Genomic DNA, 21454 nt, shown 5'->3' on the forward strand with positions numbered 1-21454 from the left:
AAAGGAAAAAAATAAAATCTTAAAAAAAAAATGCATATTGCAATCTCTAGAACAAACCACTAAGAAAACAATTCAGAAAAAGTAGGTAAAAAAAATCAACAGAAGAATTAAAATGGTACACTAAATACATCTGTTTAACACAAAATAAGGCAGTGAAGGAGGAACAAAGAAGGAATTTTTTCTTTGAGAAAAAAATTATCAAAATGGCAGACTCAAATCCAACCATACCAATAATTATATTAAATGTCAATGAATTAAATTCTCCAATAAAATAGCAGAGACTGTTAAAATGTATACAAAAGCAGAACTTAACAATATGCTGTCTGCATGAGGCACACTTTAGATTTAAAGACAAAAAAAAAAAAGGGTGAAGGCAGTGGGATGGAAAAAGATATACCAAGCCAATATTAAACATAAGAGAGAGCTGGGATGAGTATATTAACGTCAGATAAAACAGACTTTAAGACAAGAAATATCACTAGAGACAAAGAGAGACATTCCACAGTGATAAAAGGGTCAATACATCAGGAAGATATAACAATTAAAAATGTACATGTACCTAACAACAAAACCAATAAAACTGAAAGGAGACATAGCCCTTTCTGCACAGCTACAGGTTAGCAGAAGCTACATTCGTCTACCAAAGGCCCTCCCCAGCTCCTCTTAGGAAACTTTGTTTACAGCTACAGCTATAGCTCTGTCTAAGCTTCTGGTAACCATGCTCTCCTATTGGCCATGCAGGCCTAGGGGAGGTAACGACTCCCTGCTACTGCTAAGCATCCCCTTTTATTTTCTTTAACTCTGTCTACATGGTTGAATACAGTCCTTCCATTGAATTCTCCCCTAGTTACCGTGTGATATGCTGTTTCCTGATGGGATCTTGACCTAGATAAAAATCCAAACTCCTTGCCTTGGTCTGGCAGAGACTAGTAGTTGCTTACAAAAAATCCATTCTTTCTTTCTCATTGGAGTCAAAAGAACTCCAAATTTCAGTTGGACTTTTGCTGCCCCAGCTAAAAAACTACATTTCCCAGCCTGCCCTAGCTCACATGCTGAGGCAATATGAATACATTCTGGAAGAATGAGATGTAACTGGAAGTGGTACATGAGACTTCTTGGAAGCTTTAGTAAATAGGAAGGATTGTACCCTTCCAACTTTTTTTTCTATTCTGTTGCATGGATTGTGGATGTGATGGCTGGAGTTCCAACAGTTTTCTTGAACTGTGAGCAAGAAGGCCATACCCGATGGAGGGTTGAGTATAAAGCTGGAAGGAACCTGGGTACTTTGTGACCTTTGGATCTGTTATTCCAGCTCTGGACTGCCTACCTTTAGACTTCCTATACATGACAGAGAAATAAACTTCTATCTTGCTTAAACCATTGTTTTTCAAGTGTTTATTACTACTTAATCATAACTGATACAAATGGCCTATGAGGCACCAGCTGATCTGGCCCTGACTTTCCTTCTAACCTCATCTTACATGACTCTGTCCTCGCTTACTGTGCTTACTGAGCCACAGTGGCTCATGCAAAGCTCTTTGCTGCCTTTTGAAGCTCTTTGTACAAGCTGACTTCTTTCCTTGGAATCTCCACCCTTTACTTTCTGAATGGCTGCTCATTAAGGTCTCAGCTGAAATGTCACTTCCTACAAGAAGTCTTCCCTGACCATCCTAACAAAAGCTCCCTCTTAGTCTCTTTCATAGAGCTCTACTTTGTTCCATTATGGTATCTGTCACCATTTGAAATTTATTTATTTGTTAGTTTACTTCTTTATTGTCTATTTCTCTCATTGGATTCCATTAGGGAGAGTCTCTCTCTCTCTCTTTTTCTACATCTCTCTCTTACATAAATAACATATGAAGTTCTCTCTTGGTCATACATCACTTTGTGCCTTGCATATAGTAGGTAAGTTCACAAAATATTTGTTTTAAAAAATGCTTACCATTCTACTTCAGCTTTTTCTTTTTTGAGCAAGATTAGCCCTGAGCTAACATCTGCCACCAATCCTCCTCTTTTTTTGCTGAGGAAGATTGGCCCTGAGCTAACGCCCCTGTCCATCTTTCTCTACTTTCTCTACTTTATATGTGGGATGCTGCCACAGCATGGCTTGACAAGCAGTGTGTAGGTCTGCACCCAGGACCCAAACTGGTTAACTCCGGGCCACTGAAGTGGAATGCATGAACTTAACCACTGTGCCACTGGGCCAGCCCCCATACTTCAGCTTTATCTGATCTCCTTTCTCATCAACTAGACCAGGGGTTGGCAAACTTTTTTGTAAAGGGTCAAAGAGTAAATATGTTAGGCTTTACCATCTCTGTTGTCTATTCCTTTTTTTTTTTTTTCCCCCTAACAACCTTTTAAAACCATAAAAACCATTTTTAGCTCAAGGGCCATATAAAAAGAAGCTGAGGGTGGGATTTGGCCCAACGGCTGTAAGGTGCCAACCTTATGCTAGACTCCATGTGTCTTAAGGTCAAGCCTGAGTTATTTACTTATATCCCCTGGGACCTACCATAGTACCGAGCATTTAGTAGGTTCTCAGGAAACTCAGAACTCAGTTGAATTGGGTTAAACTGATTGGGTTAGGGGCAGAGAAGAGAAAAAAATGAAATGGAACAGCCAAAATGGTTACATTTGGTCTAACAAGTATTTTGCCAGGGAGATATGGCCTATGGTCCAAGCTGGATGACTCAAAGGGTCATTTACCAAGGATTTACAGGCAATGGGAAAGGAAAGTTTCTTGTACAATCACAGATTCTCTCCCTTGCCTTGAAGTCACAGATCCCAATACCCTCCCCTTCCAGACAGCAACCCTGCTACCTTAGGCAGTTGCCTCCTCTTGGATCTACTCTACTTTACTTGGATCTACGCACAGTGCAGCTGACTGGGCCCCATGAAAAACAGCTGATGTTTTCCCCAGTGGTTACTTTTGTTCTGTGTTACTGTACCTTGCTATCTGGTTCTCCTGTCACCCAGTACTCTGAAAAACTGCTAACTTAAAGATAATATCCACCTCCAGAGGTAAAACCAGCTTGGAAAATATGGAATTACCTGTACAGCCACTATTAATAATTCTTAGGTGATGGCCAGGAAACGTTCCTGAAAACAGCTTCTGGATGGGAGCAAGTCTCTGATCCTGCTGTGGTCCCCAGTCTTGTGATACATTGATAATGGGTGAATGAAGAAAGGAAAGGAGGAATAAATGGATGAAAAAACCCCATGGCCACAGTCCCCACTCCTGCAACTGCCAGAATGCCAGGAAGTTGTAGTGTCTCCTGAGAGATCCCAGAATATGCACAATATTTTCCCCTAAGGCATTCTTGCTTCCGCATGCTCTGGCAAAGTCTGAGGTCAGAGCTGTCTGCCTCAAGAGAGGAGTGCCTCTTTCCTCTAGCGTCCAAAATGCTTAGAATTATTACCAGCATCTGCCCTACAGACAGCCATATTCCTGGGCCTTGGCAGAACAGGGGGGGAGGGGAGAGCAGGGATGTTACTGGTGTCTTGCCAGGTCTTCAATCTCCATGGAGTAGTGGAGCCAGTCACAGAAGACTGGCTCCATCTCTAGGCACTTCCTTCTTTTTTTCATGTTCTTGAGATCTCAGAATAATTCATAGCAATCTTCTATCATTAAGTCTCTGCCACCCAACATTCACCTCCCCATCTTCATGGAAAGAAAAAAGAGAACAAGTGGTCCCGCGGGCATTGTAGCTGAACAAGCAGATGCTTCCAAAGGAAGGTAAGTGTCAGATGCATAACTGCATGACTGAATAAAACATATTATCTAACCAAGCTCACTCTGATGTAGCAAGTCCTACATTTTAGACATAAGAAAGAAGCAAAAGGGTGGAAATTATTTATTTAAAGACAGGCTGTGAGTTGACGGAGCAGGAAACGCATCCAGTCCCTTGATTCACTGACAGGTCTTATCTGCCAAAGAGCCAAGAGTGTAGGTAGTGATGCTAAGAGACAAGGAGACAGAGTAGCCTGGGGAGGAAAGGAAAGGAATAATAGCCTGAGGAAACACTTTGGAAAAAGTAATTAAATGAATCCCAAAGTCCCTGTAGCTGTTCTAATGAGCGTCTGGGGGCTCTAAGTTTCTGAAGAAGGTAATCAAAACTAAGTGAAAATATGACTTGAACTTAGGAAAAGCTACGATAGGAAGGTGGAGAAGGAGCTGCAAGAAATATTGGACATATGGTACCATGGAGAAGATATTTCTTGGAGAATAGACTTTCCAAAGGAACAAGAATTGCTATAACACTGAATGCATTGACAGAGAGCTGGCAGGAGTGGAAAGGTGAATGCTCTTCCATCCTTGCACGTCACTCTTGCTAGACACCAACAGAATAGTGATTCTTGAGTTGCATATGGAAAACAGGTTAGAAAGAACAATGCCAAGAAAATCTTTCTTCCCTTATATCTGACATGATCTGACACCAAGTTTTTTGAAAGTAGAACCATGGCTAGGAGACCAAAGTAATTTTGAGGAAAGAGCTGAGATATCATGCCACTTTGGGATGAAGAAACTAGTTGAAGCATTTATCTAACTTAATGTTTGCAATTGTCCTTCTATGTGTCCTTTCTCCTGTGTCCTTCTCCCACAGCCACTCTGAGAGGCCTCTGACTGTTGCTACCACACAGGCAACTGTCCACAGTCATGAGAGACAAACCAAGGATGCAATCAGGATCTGGGGCTGGGTACCAGGCTAGAAACAGAATCACTAGGATCAAGATTGTGGGGCAAATTGGATGTGGCAAATAGGAAGTGAGATCTCACAAAGGAATTAAGACTCAGAATGGAAAACCAAAACAGCGACACATAAAGTCAGAATCAAAAGTGGAGGCTAGAAGTACCAGTAAGCCCATAGAAGATGGTGAGCAAAGAGGAATGCCAGGAGGCCTTGATCGTAAGGCTTGCTCTTCTACCTGGCCCCGTATAACAGGTTAAGCTCCATATGCTGACGTCTCCAGAGGACTTAACAACCAGATCCCCAGTGTACGCGTGAGGGAACTAAAGCAGACGGAGGCTTTTCCTAGTGATTTGAACAAGGTCATGTGATTAGTTGGAGGCAGACCCAAGAATAAAAACTTTACCTCTCCAATTCTCTGTTTATCTGTACACATAATTAATACAAAGAGATATGCTTCCATTTTTCAGGTGCATTTGAAAGGATGGTGCCAATTAATGACTAGCTATACAGCAGAGCTCAGTATGAAGCACTGCACGACAAGGTGGTTTTCGTTGGGAAACACCTAAAGGGCAGGGAGAACCAACTCCTTAAAAGCACAGGCAACTCGGGGCTGGCCCCATGGCCGAGTGGTTAAGTTCGTGCGCTCCGCTGCAGGCGGCCCAGTGTTTCGTTAGTTCGAATCCTGGGCGCGGACATGGCACTGCTCGTCAGACCACGCTGAGGCAGCGTCCCACATGCCACAACTAGAAGAACCCACAACGAAGAATACACAACTATGTACTGGGGGGCTTTGGGGAGAAAAAGGAAAAAAAAAAAAAAATCTTAAAAAAAAAAAAAAAGCACAGGCAACTCCCAGTTCTCTCCATGTGGATTATACCACGGTAAATTCTGAATTAGAGGCTTTCTTCGCTCTGCCTCTATAGACATTTTTGGGTTTCTTCCTTTACTGTCTGTTGGTGTGAAATCAGGTAAGACAAATGAATTTAAGAACTATTTTAGTCTAAGCAAATCACAACCAAGAAGGTCAATCTGCTGGGGAAGAAAAATCCCCCCAAGTCAATATCTTTACACTACTGGGTAGCTTGGCTAAATAGGGCCAAAGTTAAACTATTCCTCTATTCTATTCAGGAAGAAATAGTTTATTAAGGTCTAGGGTAGTTCTATCTACTGAGTGAAGTCAATCTAAATCCACTGCTTTTCTGTAACTCGACTAGGGAGAGCTGGAACTTCTTTGCCTTCGGTTTGAAGACCGGCATTTTACATACCAAATGACTAAAGAATAAAGGTCTTGGTTGACTTGCAACTTGAATCTGGCACCATGGGTCAGTGGTTCTTATATAACAAAGAAATAAACAAAAGAGACTCTAAATTATCCATTAGGAGAAAGCTGGACCAAAGTTTACTGACTGACAGATTAACACAACAAACATTTAAATATGCCTACAATGTGGAATAAAACTGAAAAGTGATGTTAGGAATACATAAAAATATTGTCTCACCTTTGCAATATATATTATATATTTTCAAAGTTGTAGTCTTGTCACTTAATAAGGATGATACCCAAATGATCAAAGCAAGTATGTTTTGAGTAATCCTGAAAGTTATGATATTGGAAAGATGCTTTGAGAAATAGAAATCTGCCTAAGTTAGGGCTTCTTAAATTCAGCACTATTGACATTTTGCACTCAAGTTTTTTGTTGTGGGGGGCTGTCCTGTGCATTGTAGGATGTTTAACAACATCCCTGAGCTCTATCCACTAAATGCCACTAGCAACAACAACCCTCTCGACACCGCCCTGCCCAATCATGACAATCAAAAACATCTCCAGACATTGCCAAACAACTGCAGAGGGGCAAATGACACCTGGTCAAGAGCCACTGGTCTAGAGATAGAGGTAAGACCACGCAGTAAATGTACTAAAGTAAAAGGAACCAAGTCAGGACACTAAAGGCTCTCATACTCATTATTACATGTGGTTTAGTACATTTTCAAATGTATGCTGACATGCTAATAGCAAAAGTCTACTCACTGTGTACAAGAAAACAAAAATCTTTCCACATCAGCAGCAGAGTGAGTTTTGTAAAGCCTTCTGCATCATATTCCACGACACCTCTAGGTAATAAAAACATACACACACAAACAAAAAATCCTCATAAAAATAAGGTATAAAAGAAATGGAACCAAGTAAAGAATATATTCCAAAAGTCAGAGTTATTGTATCCGAGAGGCATCTAAGGTGAGTGAGTGTTACCACAGGAAGGACACGGAATTTGGAATGACAGCATTGAGGGGTTTAAGTTACAGCTTTGCCATTTACTATCTACTACGACCTCAAGCAAATCACTTAACCTGTGGAGCCTCAGTTTCCTCATCCGTAAAACAAATATAATAATATTTTCAAACTTCATTACAGGTTGTGAAAAATAATATAAACCATAAAATGCTATGTAAATATTAGTTACTAGTTAGGAGTAAAAGGACAAATTAAGAAATCAGGTCAGCAATGACACTACTGTCTGTACAGTGATTGTTAAGTCTCACTTTCACTTAGGCACTAAACAGTAAGGAGCAATGACAATATGACTAAGGTTAGGATTATATATTATTTTCTTCCTAAGTACTTGGAATCCTTTCACTTGTGCCCCTCTGTCCTCCTCACTGGGCTCAAGACAAAGTAGCAATGTTAGTTGGGTGGACGCTGGATTCAGATGGCAGATGCACACCTCATGTGTCAAGGGAGAACAGCTCCTAATGCTGAAGGGCCTGGGCAGAATTCTGGTTGGCTCACTTCCCCCATTTCCCTCAAGAGCTGAGTACTTTGAGGATGTCACCATAATGTGACAATAACTAACCTCACACTGCGGACAGGAATAATGTTCTCTCTCCTTCACACAGGGAGGCGTTTGCTATCCTTAAAGATGCCTTCTCCCTAGCTGAGTCAGGGCAATCAGACGGTTAGCACTGACAGCCTCCCAGTTTAAGTAGGGAGGAATAGTTGCACCCATTGTAAAGGTAAAGGAACTAAGACACCAAAGGCTGAGTGATTTGCTCAAAGACTACTGGTACATCATTCAGATCTTCTGACCTAAGTCAACAATTTTATTCATCAGTTTCTACTTCTTTTCATGATTTATAATTAACTCAATGTTACAATAGTGACATCCAAACTTTTTAGATCCTGCGTCCCATAAGCAAAAACAAGCACAGAATCCTTTTCAATTATGTATATAGTACAGTGATATAGTGCTTGTATATAATTTAGTGGTTGCATAAGGTATTATAGTCATGTGCTGCCTAACGATGTTTCAGTCAAAGACAGACTGCACACATGTCAGTCGTCCCATAAGATCAGTACCATACGGCCCAGATGTGCAGTAGGCTATACCATCTAGGTTTGTGTAAGTACACTCTGTTTTGTTTGCACAACAAAATTGCCTAGCGATGCACTTCTCAGAACGTATCCCTGTCGTTCAGCGGTGCGTGACTGTGCTATATTACCGCATTACATGCATAAGAAAACATACACAAAAAATGTACACTAAAAAAGAATTAAATTTAAAAACAAATGTGAATGCAATTTTCATATTTTCCTTGTATGCCAATGAAGTGATGTGAGGCACACACCGCTGGGGTGCGTGCACCCTACTTTGGAGTCACTGTGCTAGCCTCTTCATTTTCAATTATATATACTAAAGATAATCTTACTCAAAAGTTAGAAGACTAACGGTGTCATATATTAACCACTGTTTGTATCATAAGTACTTTCTTAAAATGTTCATAAACAAAGCTGAAAAAAATCTTAAGTATTAAAGACTCCTGTAAGAGGCAGTCATACTGTTTAGACTATGGATAATATGAAAATTTCTTGAAATTGTTTTGAGGGCTCAGAAATTTTGCTTACAATTATCTACAGTTTGTATAGTTATATCCCAGGGAATGGCCAATCTTATTTTTAATTTCACCTTTTCCTTTCTATACCCACTTTCCTTTTGCCCTAATTTTTTCATTTACTTATTTAAAATTTTAATTTTGTGTTGCTGTATGCATGTTTATATATTTATAAACTTTTTCTGGAATAAGGTGGGATATAACCAGACCACTAAACTCCTCAGGGCTTAGTTCCCCAAAGGGGTAGAATGCTCTACCTTCGAAAGAAGACTGTAAGGGAAATGCATTCCCTCTCCCACTGAGCTAAGCCCAGAGCAGATGCTAGATAACGCCTCCGACATCATTTCAGGAAACAGAGCTGCAGAGCAGCACAGCCACTGGCAACCTGAGGGAAGGGGTGAACGCCCAGGGACAGCAGCAGGCGCAGAGTCCGCCCTGTCACTGCAGTTACACACTTCCTTTTCCTTCTCGGTGCCTTCTTCCAGCTCCTGATCCCAAGTGTGAGTCATCGCTTTGGTGTCTAATGCTTGATTTCCTTCCCAAATCTGTGTGGCACTGTCTGGAGTGGGAGTCCTGTGAGGAGACCTGACTCCTGAGAACCGGGGTTCCCACTCTGGCGCGCTCTCTTCTAGGTATACGACGTCAACGGGGTTACTGAACTTCTCTGTTCAGGGCTTTCTTCAGTACAATGTGTCAATAATGCCCGCCTGGTTCACCTCACGGCTATTGTGACACGATGGAGGTGAATGCACCGTGCAAACTGTAAAGCTCTCTACAACAAGCAGGGATTGCTACCATTGTTACTGCTATGTGTGAGGCTACTCATGCGGCTGCGCCAGGGAAGAATCGGATTCTGCTATCTGCTAAAGAATGTTAAAAAAATGTTTTTCTGGGAGCTTTAGTGTAAGCAACATACCCAAAAGAATCAAAACGGCATTGAAAATGTATCATATGTAAGAACTAAGTGCTGTTTTCTTAATCAAGCCCTCACATTAGGGTCATCAGGAAGTGAGGGCACTGTTGATATATGGTTTAAACAAAAAAGAACTTACGTGCCAAAGTGACTGAGGAAAGCAGCAATATACTCTCTTCTTTTGTGATATCCTTGAATCACATACTGCACCTGGAATAGGAACCCAAAGCTGAAAAGTGGAGTAGGAAATTTTTAAATGCTTTACTATGAAAAATTTCAAAGATTCAGAGAAGTAGAAAGAATAGTAAAATGAACACCCATACTCCCTCCACCTAAATTCAACAACTGTGAATATTTTGCCTCGTTGGTTCATCCAGCCATCCGCCCACCTATCAACCTATCCATCAATCTTGCTGAAGCATTTAAAAGGAAATTAGAGACATCATGACAGTTCACCCTAAATACTTCACCATGCATCTCCAAAAAACAAGACATTTTCCTACATAACCACAATACCATCATCATACCCAACAATTTTAGCAATCATTCTTTGAATTTATCTAGTACCCTATTTTCAAAATTTCCCAATTGTCCCCAAAACATTTTTTAAAAAATCAGGGTATAATCAGGGATCAGGCATTTAATCTAGAAAGTCTTTTACTCTAGAATAATAGTACCTCCTGGGTGTGTGTACATGTGCCTATGTGTGTGCCGCATACACATACATGATATGGACTTTTCAAAGAGATTGGGCTAGTTGCTCAGAGAGTGTTCTGCATTCTAGATTCTCTGGTTGTTTCCTTCCTTTTTCCTCTACCCTCTGTATTTCCTATAAATTGAAAGTTAGAGCTACAGGAGTGATTAAATTCAGGTTAAATATTTTTGGCAAGAAAACTTCATAGGCGATACGGGGTTTGATGGTTGGTTAAGGTGATGACAGCAGACCACACCATTGTAAATGATGTTTCCCCTTTGTGATAGTGAGTAATCCACGGCTGTACCCCTTGAAGCACCTGAAAGTCTAGTTCCCCTCAACCTTTCCCTAATGGTTTCAGTATCTGTTAGAGATCCTTGTCTGAATCAGTTATTTCATTAGGGTCTGAAAAATGGTGATTTCTGAATTCTATCATTCCTTTTGCATTTATCAGCTAAAATTCTCTGTAAAGAAGAGCTCCCTCTCATCAAATGGGGCTATTAGGTTATTCTGAACTACAACTTCTATTGAAAAGCCACAATAATGCTCAATTCTTTCTTTTCAAATTCCTAATATTGAGAATAAGGAGTGTTACAATAGGAGATTTTATTTTACCTTTTTATATTTCCTTGTTATCACCAAATGAGTTTCTATTAAAAAAAAAAACCTGTGAACTCATTAAGCTAAGCATCTGAAAGTTAGTCATTTACCCATGAGCTTCTAATACAAAAATACATTTCTTATAATGTCCTCATAATGGCTGAAAGAAACAGCGGGAGAAAGAGACCCCCAAAATTGTTTATATTGGCTGTAGCCACAATGAGTTTCCATGGCTAACAAAAACTTGAGATAAAGAGCTTGAAATAACCTTGACACAATTGGTACTGATAGCCATGCTGTATGCTTTAAAAGTAAAACAATTCTATTTATATAATAGGGGTTTCTGTTGATTTATAAAAACAGTTCTTACTTTGCAGGCTTAATGCAGGATCAGAAATGTTATTTTGGGAAAAGAAAAACAGATGATAAGTTTGCTTAAGTGGTTTTGTTTAAAAAGGGGATGAAAACAGTTCTGTATACTTGATTTTAAAAACAGAAAACCATTTTAACAGAAACCCACAACAAAACTGGCTATAAAGATAGATTGCAATGTAATTATGGAAATTCATTTGAAGAGATTGTTTCTAAAAGCAGCCCATTCTGTCCTCGTTTGTAGCGAGCAGAAGAACAGCAATTTTAAAAGACAAGTAAAATTAATGAAAGGGAACCAGATAAGAAAAACTGATTCTTGTATTTCTGGGAAAACAGTATTACAATTTTTTTGATGAAAATGTATGACTAGAAATTAATCTCAATTGGAGAGCTTTAAAAAAGCCTTTTCTTCTCAGTTCTGGAAGATCATATTTGCATTTTTCTCTAAAATACTGGGACACAGATTTGAAGGCAGTGCAAAGTCCCACAATGTAAATAAGAATTATGTTCTCTGACCAGTTTTGTAGGAGGACAGAGGCTGGGGAATTTGGTCCAATGAGAAGCAACCACTCCATGAGAGTTAAATGCCCCAGAATCTGTGCCAAGCCCACAGACTGCAGAATTGCCAGATTTTAGTTTCTCTGACATTTAAAAAATAATACTGAAGCCTTTGAAATACTATTGTACTTTTAAAATATTTTCTATAGAGAGATGAGCTATCTTTTGAATGAAAGAGACAAAAGATTTATTTTCCAAACCAATGTGAACAAGTCAATAGGGGCTAAGAAAACAGCACTTTGGGAATTAAGCAAACTGAGTCAGTCCATGTGGGAGAGGAAAGAAAGTCAGTATTGCTTGTGGATTAATATCACCAATTTTCAGCTAAATACACTGGCTAGACATTAACAAGTACATTCTTATACTTTTTAGAACTGACAACAACCATTAATGTAAACTCATCTACTTGCCAATGTAATGGCTCATTAATGCAGCTAAGAGAAAGCTTCAGAGAATCTGATGTGCCTGACTATATGACCAGCTGACCTGGAAATCTTGCCCCTAGGAGCAGGACTCTGGCAAACTGCTAAGACATGACAGGGAGAATCAAGAACTGACTATTAAAAAGTGAGGTACAGAAAAGCAGAAAAAGATGAAGGCAGCTCTACAGAATTACCCTGATATTAACTAGTGGCAAACATACACACACACACACGCTCACACACGCCAGATACTTGGGAAATGAAGGAGCTCAAAAATTTAAAACCGTAAGAAGGTGCAAGATCTATCAAAAGCTTAGGGCACAAAGGAAATTCAAGAAAGAGTAGATATACATTTAAGAGATGAAGATAAGACTGGAAGAGGAGGTCAGAATCCTTAGGAAAGGAAGAAGGAGGGCAAAGAAATAGAGAAATGATGAACTGTAATTCAAAGTAGGAAAGGTTGCTGTTAGATGGAGGTTGAAACCAAGAAGATGGGGCACAGAGAATGGCGCCTGCACGATGATGCTGGGTACATGCTGTACTGGAGGAAGGAGCCTCACAAGGTTGGGGAGTCAGGGGGCTTGCTTTTACCTTGTTGGTGAGCAGGTGGCATACTTGAGGAACGTAATCAATGAGACATCCTCCTCCTGGAAAAGCTGGGATATGAAGGGCTGAGGAGCCTCCAAGTGCACTGAAAGGACAAGAGTACAATGAACACTTCTCTTAGGGCTCCAGGAACTTAAGAAGTGATACCTCAAATAGACTTGGCTTCTCTTATCAGTCTGCCCACCAATTGCCAGAACTGATGGTGCTGGAAATATGGGCTTCACTTATGATTACATTTCTATATTTTAATCCATTTTAAAACCAGCACGTTCACGCTATACATGACTAAAATATTAAATCAGCATGTTCATGTCACACACGACTAACAACCAATGATTAATAACAACTAATGATCCTATCATGCAACAGTACAAATTAGCAAATTTTGATTGGCACAGGTAAACGTCTTACCAACATTAATGGGTTGCACCTATTGTTGAAGCAGACTTTTATACTATTCATTATGCCCAATTCAGTGCTGGGCAAAGATAAGTCCTTCATTAAACACCTTAACTGAACTAAACTGAACTGATGCAACACTGTAACGGTGTACTGAAGGGCCCAGTTCTCAGCTAACCAGCTTTGGCTACCTCCTTGGGCTTTAGTTTCCTCATTTTCAGTGTGAGGCAGGTGGTCTAGGGCAGGGCTTGTAAACTCCACGGTCTACCCGGCCCAAGCAGGCGACGTAGAGACGTGGAGGGAACCGAGTGGGGACTCTAATGAACTGGAGATTCTATGCACAGTGGGAAGGGGTCTCCACTGCTCAGCTCTAGCTGATCTCTGACGTGTAGGAATGCAAGCCTGGTCTTACGGGATCCTAATTTTTCAAGTAAAGCCAGAATCTAGATTATTTAATCTCTCAATTTTTAAATGGTGGCAACTAAATCAAACACTTTCTGAAATACTGTGCTACCTGGTCCTATGTCTATGGGCCAACATGGGTAGGAAGTCTGCAACTAGTCCAAGCAGACATTGATATTCAATTCATCTAAACAAGAAGATACAGTCAAAAATCATCAATCTAAGCACTAAGACACAATATTGATCCAGAAATAGTTTCCAGAACTTTCATGGAGATTTCTTTTCCAGTTTAAATTAACCAGCATACGATTATTAAAAGAAATTGTTCAGAACCTTACAGCATGCATTTCGTATATCATCCTTAATCTTGATTTCATCTTCTTTCCTACTCTCACTTTCCTTTCGTCCTAATTTTCTTATTTGAATTTTATTTTAATGTATATATTTCCGTAAGCCCCTTAAAGCCTCTCTGAAATATTACAGGAAGTAAAAAGACCTCTAAAATCCCTGAATGCTGTGATCTTTCATTATCCAAGTCCCCACAGTTACAAGGTTGAAGCAGTTTTATCATTCCCAGACAGTTTAGAGCAGACAGACTCAGTCTGTAGTTTGTGATACAGGGAACAATATATATATATATCACTGAAAAGACTCCAGAGTCAGCCTGGATCCCTATTGACTACAGATTTCTGAAATTAATTTTTCTGGTAAAATGAATATTATGTTTTTATTTATTTATGAGAATGAAAAATCCGAAAAAACAAATAAAATCCCAGGTGATGTGAGGAAGCTGATATGGAGTGGAAATATTCTCTGTAGATGTTTTCTACTCGGAGGATACCTAAAAAGCACAACAACTGTGACAACTGAGAAAACTATAAGACAGCACTTGACTAAGTGTGACATTAATGAATCATCTGCACGCTGCAACTGCACAGCGTCAGCAAGAACATCATTTCCGTTTGCAGCTTTCAGAGTAGACATCGGATTAGGTTTAGCCTAAACTCTGAAGGAGGGTAGGAAAATTCCTATGACGTCTTGTGAACTGGAAGGTGGCTTTTTGTCCCCTCTTTTGTATGCAAAAGTAAACAGAAGGCATACATCTAACTGGAAAGGTTCTAATGGTTCCATTAGGATGGAAAACTGATTATGAAGAAAATTCTATAGTACAAGAAAAATAAATCCAATATTTATATCCTGTAGTTATTGGCGAAATATCTGTATAGCACAGAGAGGAGCAAGATCCAGTCTTCTCACAGCTTACTTCGAGAGATAAACCTTAGCCTAATAAAACTCCAAAAAATAAAATAATTTGGACAGTTCCCTGGAAATTATTGTAATAGGCTTTGGCCTGTATAAAACATTACAGGATAAGTTCTAAATCATTCATTAAATTTAACACAAGGAATAAAATAGTCTGTGGGTAATGCTCTAAACTTGAAATTCTCTCGGGTTCTGAAATATAGCCATTAAGCAAAAATGACCTATGATGGAGGACAGAAGCGGAGGTGTGAAGAAATCCAAAGACTGGCTGCTTTGTTGCCAGGCCCGCCTCTCTGTGCTCTGCTTCTGTGATTATCAAGAACCAACAATTGTTGCTAGGTGCTTTCCCATTATCTAATTTAATCCTCCCCACAATTCAATGAGAATTCTCACAGTAATTTTACAGTTGAAGAAATCAAGGCTCAGAGAGCAGAAGAAATCTGCTTGGGTTCACACAACCAGAATATGGCAAAGCCAAGATCTGCACTCAGGTCTGCCTGTCACCAGAGTCTATGCTGTTACTGCTGAATTATGTGGCTCCCCGAGAGCAGTGTTTTTTAATCTTGAAAGGGCTACAGGGATGGGAAGAAACAGCGAGTCTGCTACCATGAAGCTGTGTCAGGATTCCAATGATGGTTAGAGGGCTTCTAGAAGCACTCAGATCAGCACTGAAGCAGGCACTGTGATGTACAGCTCACCTTCCTTTATAATTTTCCACACAGCAACAGAGCAAGCATTTCCCTAAATTTTGCTCATACCTCAGTACTCTCCCATTCCAACCATCAAACAATCGGATTCACTGGATCTTGGATGTGAGGGACCAATCACTCTGTCATGTCTAATTGTGAATGACTTAGTTAGCTGTGCAGGCTAAGCCTCAAGGTGCGAAGCACTTCCGATACTATGAAGAATAGTTTTAAATGACAGTTTATTTTTAAAAAGATACTTCTTGCACCCTTTATTTAACTCAGTAGTTTCTTAGCTTGTGCTGATACTGAACCTGACTTCCAGAGTCACATACTGATAATGCTGCTGATTTATGTATAAATACCCGCCAATCGGGTAAATATTTAACAGGCTTGCTATAGCCTGAATGCTGCCCTGATCATGTTGAATAAACAAAGTCAAGTGCCATGAAATAAAAGAGCTATTATGTTTTTAAAGAGTGCAGGATGGAGGTAAGGCCTTGTGATCTCTAATTATTTAATATTCATGAATCAAAAAATATTGGGCTGAGCATGTACAACAGAACACTCATGCTGTGCAGAGATTCTGGGGCTCACTGAGCTATTCCCAGGAACCCGGGGCTGGCTGGAGAGAAGGCAGGGCCTGACTAACCAACTAAGTGACTGAGGTGGGGTGGGGGAAGGGGTGAGGAGGAGATGAAAGGGACCACCTGCAGTTGATTCTTCTGATCTCTAGAGCCACAGAGTGAGAAAGCAGGAGTAAAAGGGGAGAAAAAGTAAGTTGGTGCAGCAGGGTCTCAGGCTGAACTTGGGAGGAGAAAGGAATGAAAAGGGCTGTTTCGATGAGAAAGGACTTTCTATCTCTTTATGGACTGAAATGAAACACGAAATTGGCTGATAATACTTAGAACTGAAACAGAATCTGTGAACATAAATAAGAAGGACAAGGCCAGAGTTTGAGAAACCTTTCCAACAATGTAAACAGACCAAAAGGTAGCCAGAAAAGCATTTCCGGATCCGCCTCATTGGCTCTAAAAGTCCAATATAAGACATGTCTATGTTAAACGTATTAATAGTATTATCTTCCATGCAAATAAAACTAACAGAGCCCTTAGTGAACTTTGCTCTGTCTGCAAATACTCGGAGTATCTTTAATATTGAAGACTTGACTTGGCTATAGTGCAACAGCACAAAGGAAATATTTTTGAGCCTTTTGACACGGAAAAATGCAGGGAGTCAGCCTGTCTGAAAGCCTGACTTGGGACAATGGGGTTTTGATTTTAACCCATTACGGAACAGCAACTCCCCGTGTAGGGTTTTGCCTTACTGGCCAAATAAAATAAGCAAAACATGATTTGGCACTGGAGAAAAGCAGAAGGGCCAGTGATTTTCAATTATAATTCTTGCTTCTGCCAAGTTTGTTCTCTTTGGTTCTATTCAACTTTCTCATCAGTGCAGTGGGGATAACACTACTCTCAAAAAGATCCCTCTCTCAAGAGTTAAAGTAACAATTAGAGTTACACTGATCTTAAAATAGCATCAAGCACTCCAAGAGACTTTATTATGCTAGAATGCCTCTTGCTTGGGTGTTCTATGTCCAAGGGTCATGTCAACGTGCTGTCAGAGACACTTGGATCAGTCTTAGTGTTCTGCTTTGCCTCTGAATTGGGATCTGAGGGAGAGGAAGTTGACCTGGTTGCCTCCTCCACAGTATAATTCAGGGCAGTGTTGGAGGTTGAAGCATGGAAATGGGGAACTTCCAGGATGGTAGAGGGACACAAGCTGCCTCTAGCTCCCAAGCTAAAAGAAATCCTAAGGAAAGATGAGCTTTCAATTCAATTCAACCATCTCTAACTGTATACCTAACTCTGTTTCAGGACCTGAATTTCCCATTCTGAATACGCGACTAGGGTACCAGTGTTAATTCTCTTCAAGGTAGAGGAATGCTAGAGACCTCAGGAATCTGGGGCACTCTGTAATGTCAGAGTACACTTCCTGGTGCCCTGCCAGGAGAGCCATTACAATAAAACAAAAGTCACTGTAATTTATCGAGTATCCACTTTTGCTAGGCACTGTACTAGGCATTTCATTATCTTTAAACCTCACAACCACCCTGCCCACTAGACCTAATAAGCCTAATTTACAGATGAGGAAACTAAAGTTCTAAGAGTCTAAGTAACTTGTCCAAGATTACCCAGCAAGGAAGTTGCAGAAAAGGGCTTGAAGCCCCGTCTTTCTGGTTCCAAACATTATGTTCTTTTTCACCAGAAATTCTTTCATAGAAAGATGGTGTGAAATTTTTAAAACTCTAATCCCCCTATATACTCAAACAGTGGTATAAGTGACTGAAATTATCCTCAAAAAAGCTTTTATCCATAAAATTCATTACCCTGTCGTCTCACTTTTTCTTAAGATATCATATGTCACAACAAGGCAACTTGGTAGGAAAAAAGAAAAGTCATACATAGGTTCTGAAAACCCAGACATACACAAATACTACATTAAGGAGAGACTCTTTTTTTTTTTCTAACTGAATTTTCTTTTTCCTAGTAAAGCATTTTCTAGAACTGTTGTCAGCCTTGTCTCACCAGTTTACAGACTCAACTTTGAGCCATCTCAAGAGTCTCTCGATCCCTCAGTTAAACAAAATCAGTGTGTAATTTGATGTGGGAAAATCTCAATGAGTGTAACAGGAGAAGAAAATAAAAGATCAGAATGACCAGTTCAGAAGTAGGAGAAAGTTTGCAGAGTCACACTGGATGAGAGGTCACTGAAGCATCAATGTCGCCCTGGCCATATTACATTTGTGACTGATCTAATATTTCCACTAAACATATTTCACAGCATAAATCAGGCCTTTGTTAGAGCACTGTATGCCATTTCTTGTTTCCCATTTTTAGAGGGACATAAGAAAATGGAAATATTCTGAGACAACAATAAATACGATTAAACACTCGGAAAACGTTCCCCTGGAGCAAACTCTAAGGAAGCTGAAATTGCTAAGTTAAATTACTTAGAAGGTATGGATTTATGAAATAGAGTAAGTTAAAAATGTGAAGGCATTCTACATGGACAATTTGAATCAGCTGTTCTTTGCTTAGGCACAGTACGCATGAAGCAAGTTTAAAAGGCAATATGAGGGATTTAGTTGATAAAATGAATTCTCAACAGAATGGAATAGTGACTAATAGCTCCATTTACGAAGCACTATGTATCAGGCACTAAGCTAAGTGCTTTTTCTTCACAATATCGCCTCTCCTTCACACCAATCTACACGAGAGGTGTTATCCCATTTTACAGATGAGAAGACTGGAGCTTAGATAAGTGACATAACCTCTCTAAGGTCACAAAGGTGGTAAATGGCAGAGAGGCATCTAAATCTAGGTCTCTCTGACCTAAATATACCCCACTCTCAGGTCTTCAATTATCACTTTTGTGACTTCTGAATCCCTATGTGCGGACCTGCCAACTGGTTCCACACATGTCAGAGTCACTGGGCTCCTTCATGCTTGGGTGTTTCAGGGAGGTGCCTGGGCTGGCCGAGACCCTGAGGCTGTCTCCAGGAACATTTATCAAATTCTAGGTACCTGAACTGAAGTGATCAGGGCCTTCTTCATTCCAGGCAATGAACCCCTGGAAACCTGGAAGAACTCTGAGGGCCAGAGAACTTGATGGACACTTTCCAGCAGAGAGGAAGTGGAATGCAAGCAAGGAAACTTTACATTTAAAGAAATGCAAAAGATGGGATTATTTAATTGCAAACACAATATGTCTAATGACATGAATGCTAACCAAGTTTTTGTTTAGAAACATGTTTTTAAGTTTATTAACATCTCAAAAAAGCCTTTAAGGGACAGTAATCTTAACACATGTCCACCATCAGGATTTTGTTGGCATGTGGAAAAGCACTTAAGTACACCCCCCCAAAACAACAATGAACTCAGCAGATGTTCTATTAAGATCTGGTATGAACTACTTACAATGATGCCCGGCCACGCAAGACATGAACAGGCTAAGGGAGAGAAAAGCTTTTTTCCTCTTGTTGCATCTTGATTCCTGGCCTATTACCTGCAGCTGATTCCATCACAATTTCTTTAAGAACGCTTTTAAAATACCAGTCATCAGGAATGAGTGAATTTACTGTGTTTGTATAAATTTATAACTTTGAGGCTCCAGTGAATGGTTTTACTGCTCTATTATTCAAGTAGAGGTTATTTTTCCTATGAATTACCTTGAGAACATTTACTGAAAAAAAAATCAATACATACATATATCAAATCATCATGTTGTACACTTTAAATATCTTACAATTTTACTTGTCAATTATACTTCAATAAAGCTGGGAAAAAGAATCAATGCATACAATAGTTACCCTAGACTAAATCCATAAGCATTTTTATAACTCTTTCCTCCTCATTGCACACAGGTTTGAATGATGGTCAAAGGAAGCTGTGGAGAATTAGAAAAAAATCCCTCTGCCTGACCAGGGCAGAGAAGGGTATCCACCTGGTTCCTGTTTACAGGCATTTACTAAAGGCTCAGGCACATAAACAACATTAGGCAATCTCATGCACATGTTACTGGTCTCTGTGCTCAAAGAGCTAATCTGTAGGTAGCTGGTACTCGGCTTGCACACACATGAAAATGAAAAGACACCAGAAGATGAGATTAGCCAGGGCCCGTACGTAGCACTTTACAATTTGTTTCCAAAGTGCTCCTCATTTGTTTTTTTATAACAGCTTTACAAAGTAGGTAGCAAATGTTAATATGGTCACTGTAGAGATGAGAAGCCTGAGGCTTGAGATGGATGACTTTCCAAGGTCTTCAGACGGGAAACAGTAAAACTGAGATTGTCATCTTCTCTCTGAACTAGTGTTTTTCATGATTGTTTAAGAATAATCTGGGGAACCTGTTACCCAGCCCTCACCCCAGATAAGCTGATCTATTAGGTTCAGCAGGTCTGAGATGGGACCTGGGAATTTCCATTTTAACAGGTCCCCTAGTGAGTGCAAATGGTCCTCAAACTACTGCTTTGTAGCCCACTCTGAGGATGCACAACAGGGACTGGGAATGGGGAATGGTGTGGTAAAAGCAAATATGCCTCCCATCCCTGAGGCATTAGGTCACTGACTATTTGAAAGGCACTGTGGACCACAGGAAGGTGAAGAAAACATAGACATGTTGTATGGGAGATAAGATATTTATGGAAACACAACTAGAAAAGAAGTGATTACCACTAAGTGTATACACGGGCAAAATGAAGTGTAGTTACAGAAGGCAAGGCAAGGGAGTAGTCATATCAAGACTGGGGCTGGAAGTAAGGAGGACACAGATACTACTCAACAAGGCAGGGCACTGGATCAAAGGCTAGGAACTCTGCGGACGGCAGACCGTGGGTCCTGCACCACACTGAGCAGCTTTTGCCCCAATGAGAAAAGCATATTTCACACTTCAGGCTGCTCAGGATATCTACTGGTAAAAGGGCATCTGCCTGGAGAGGGAGTAAGAAGATATGATGGTAGATCCTGATGCATGCCAATGGTGAACTGGGTGGTAAACAAAATTAGAGGTTAAAAAAGTTCTGTTTAGTCACAGAAGGAGAGATGTCCTGGAGATAAAGAAAAGTCTGGGGTATGAGACTGAATCTCAGTCAGTCTCATTGCTTAACATATCTCTTTTACACTGGCAACTTCTAAATTTATACTCTAGCTCAGACTTTTGCTTAACTCAAGACTCATACAGCCAAGTGCCTACTCAACACCTCCACGTGGATGTCTAAAATGCACCTCAGACCTAACCTGCTTACAAGCAAATCCTGCCTGCAAAACCTACTGCTCCTCACTCATCCCATTTCAGTCAATGGCAGCTCCAACCTATTGGTTCCTCAGACCCAAACTCTCAGTCATTCTTGACTCTTCTCTCTCACATTCTGCATTCAAGCAGCCCAGTCCAACCTACCA

The 21454-nt window shown here is 40.2% G+C and overlaps 1 protein-coding gene across 3 annotated transcripts in view; it reads right to left on the reverse strand.

Annotated features, from left to right (window-relative positions):
• BABAM2 (BRISC and BRCA1 A complex member 2) overlaps window positions 1-21454 on the reverse strand; it is a 420515-nt gene that overhangs the window by 78241 nt on the left and 320820 nt on the right. For all 3 annotated transcript variants that reach the window (XM_023619317.2, XM_001502017.6, XM_070235639.1), the window contains 3 exons: window positions 12730-12829; window positions 9632-9702; window positions 6721-6803 (listed from right to left, as the gene is read on the reverse strand). In XM_023619317.2, the coding sequence (XP_023475085.1) occupies window positions 6721-6803; window positions 9632-9702; window positions 12730-12829 (254 nt within the window). The remainder of the gene's footprint in view (window positions 1-6720; window positions 6804-9631; window positions 9703-12729; window positions 12830-21454) is intronic.

The sequence above is a fragment of the Equus caballus genome, chromosome 15 (genome assembly GCF_041296265.1).
Source record: "Equus caballus isolate H_3958 breed thoroughbred chromosome 15, TB-T2T, whole genome shotgun sequence".
In the NCBI taxonomy this organism is placed as follows: domain Eukaryota; kingdom Metazoa; phylum Chordata; class Mammalia; order Perissodactyla; family Equidae; genus Equus; species Equus caballus.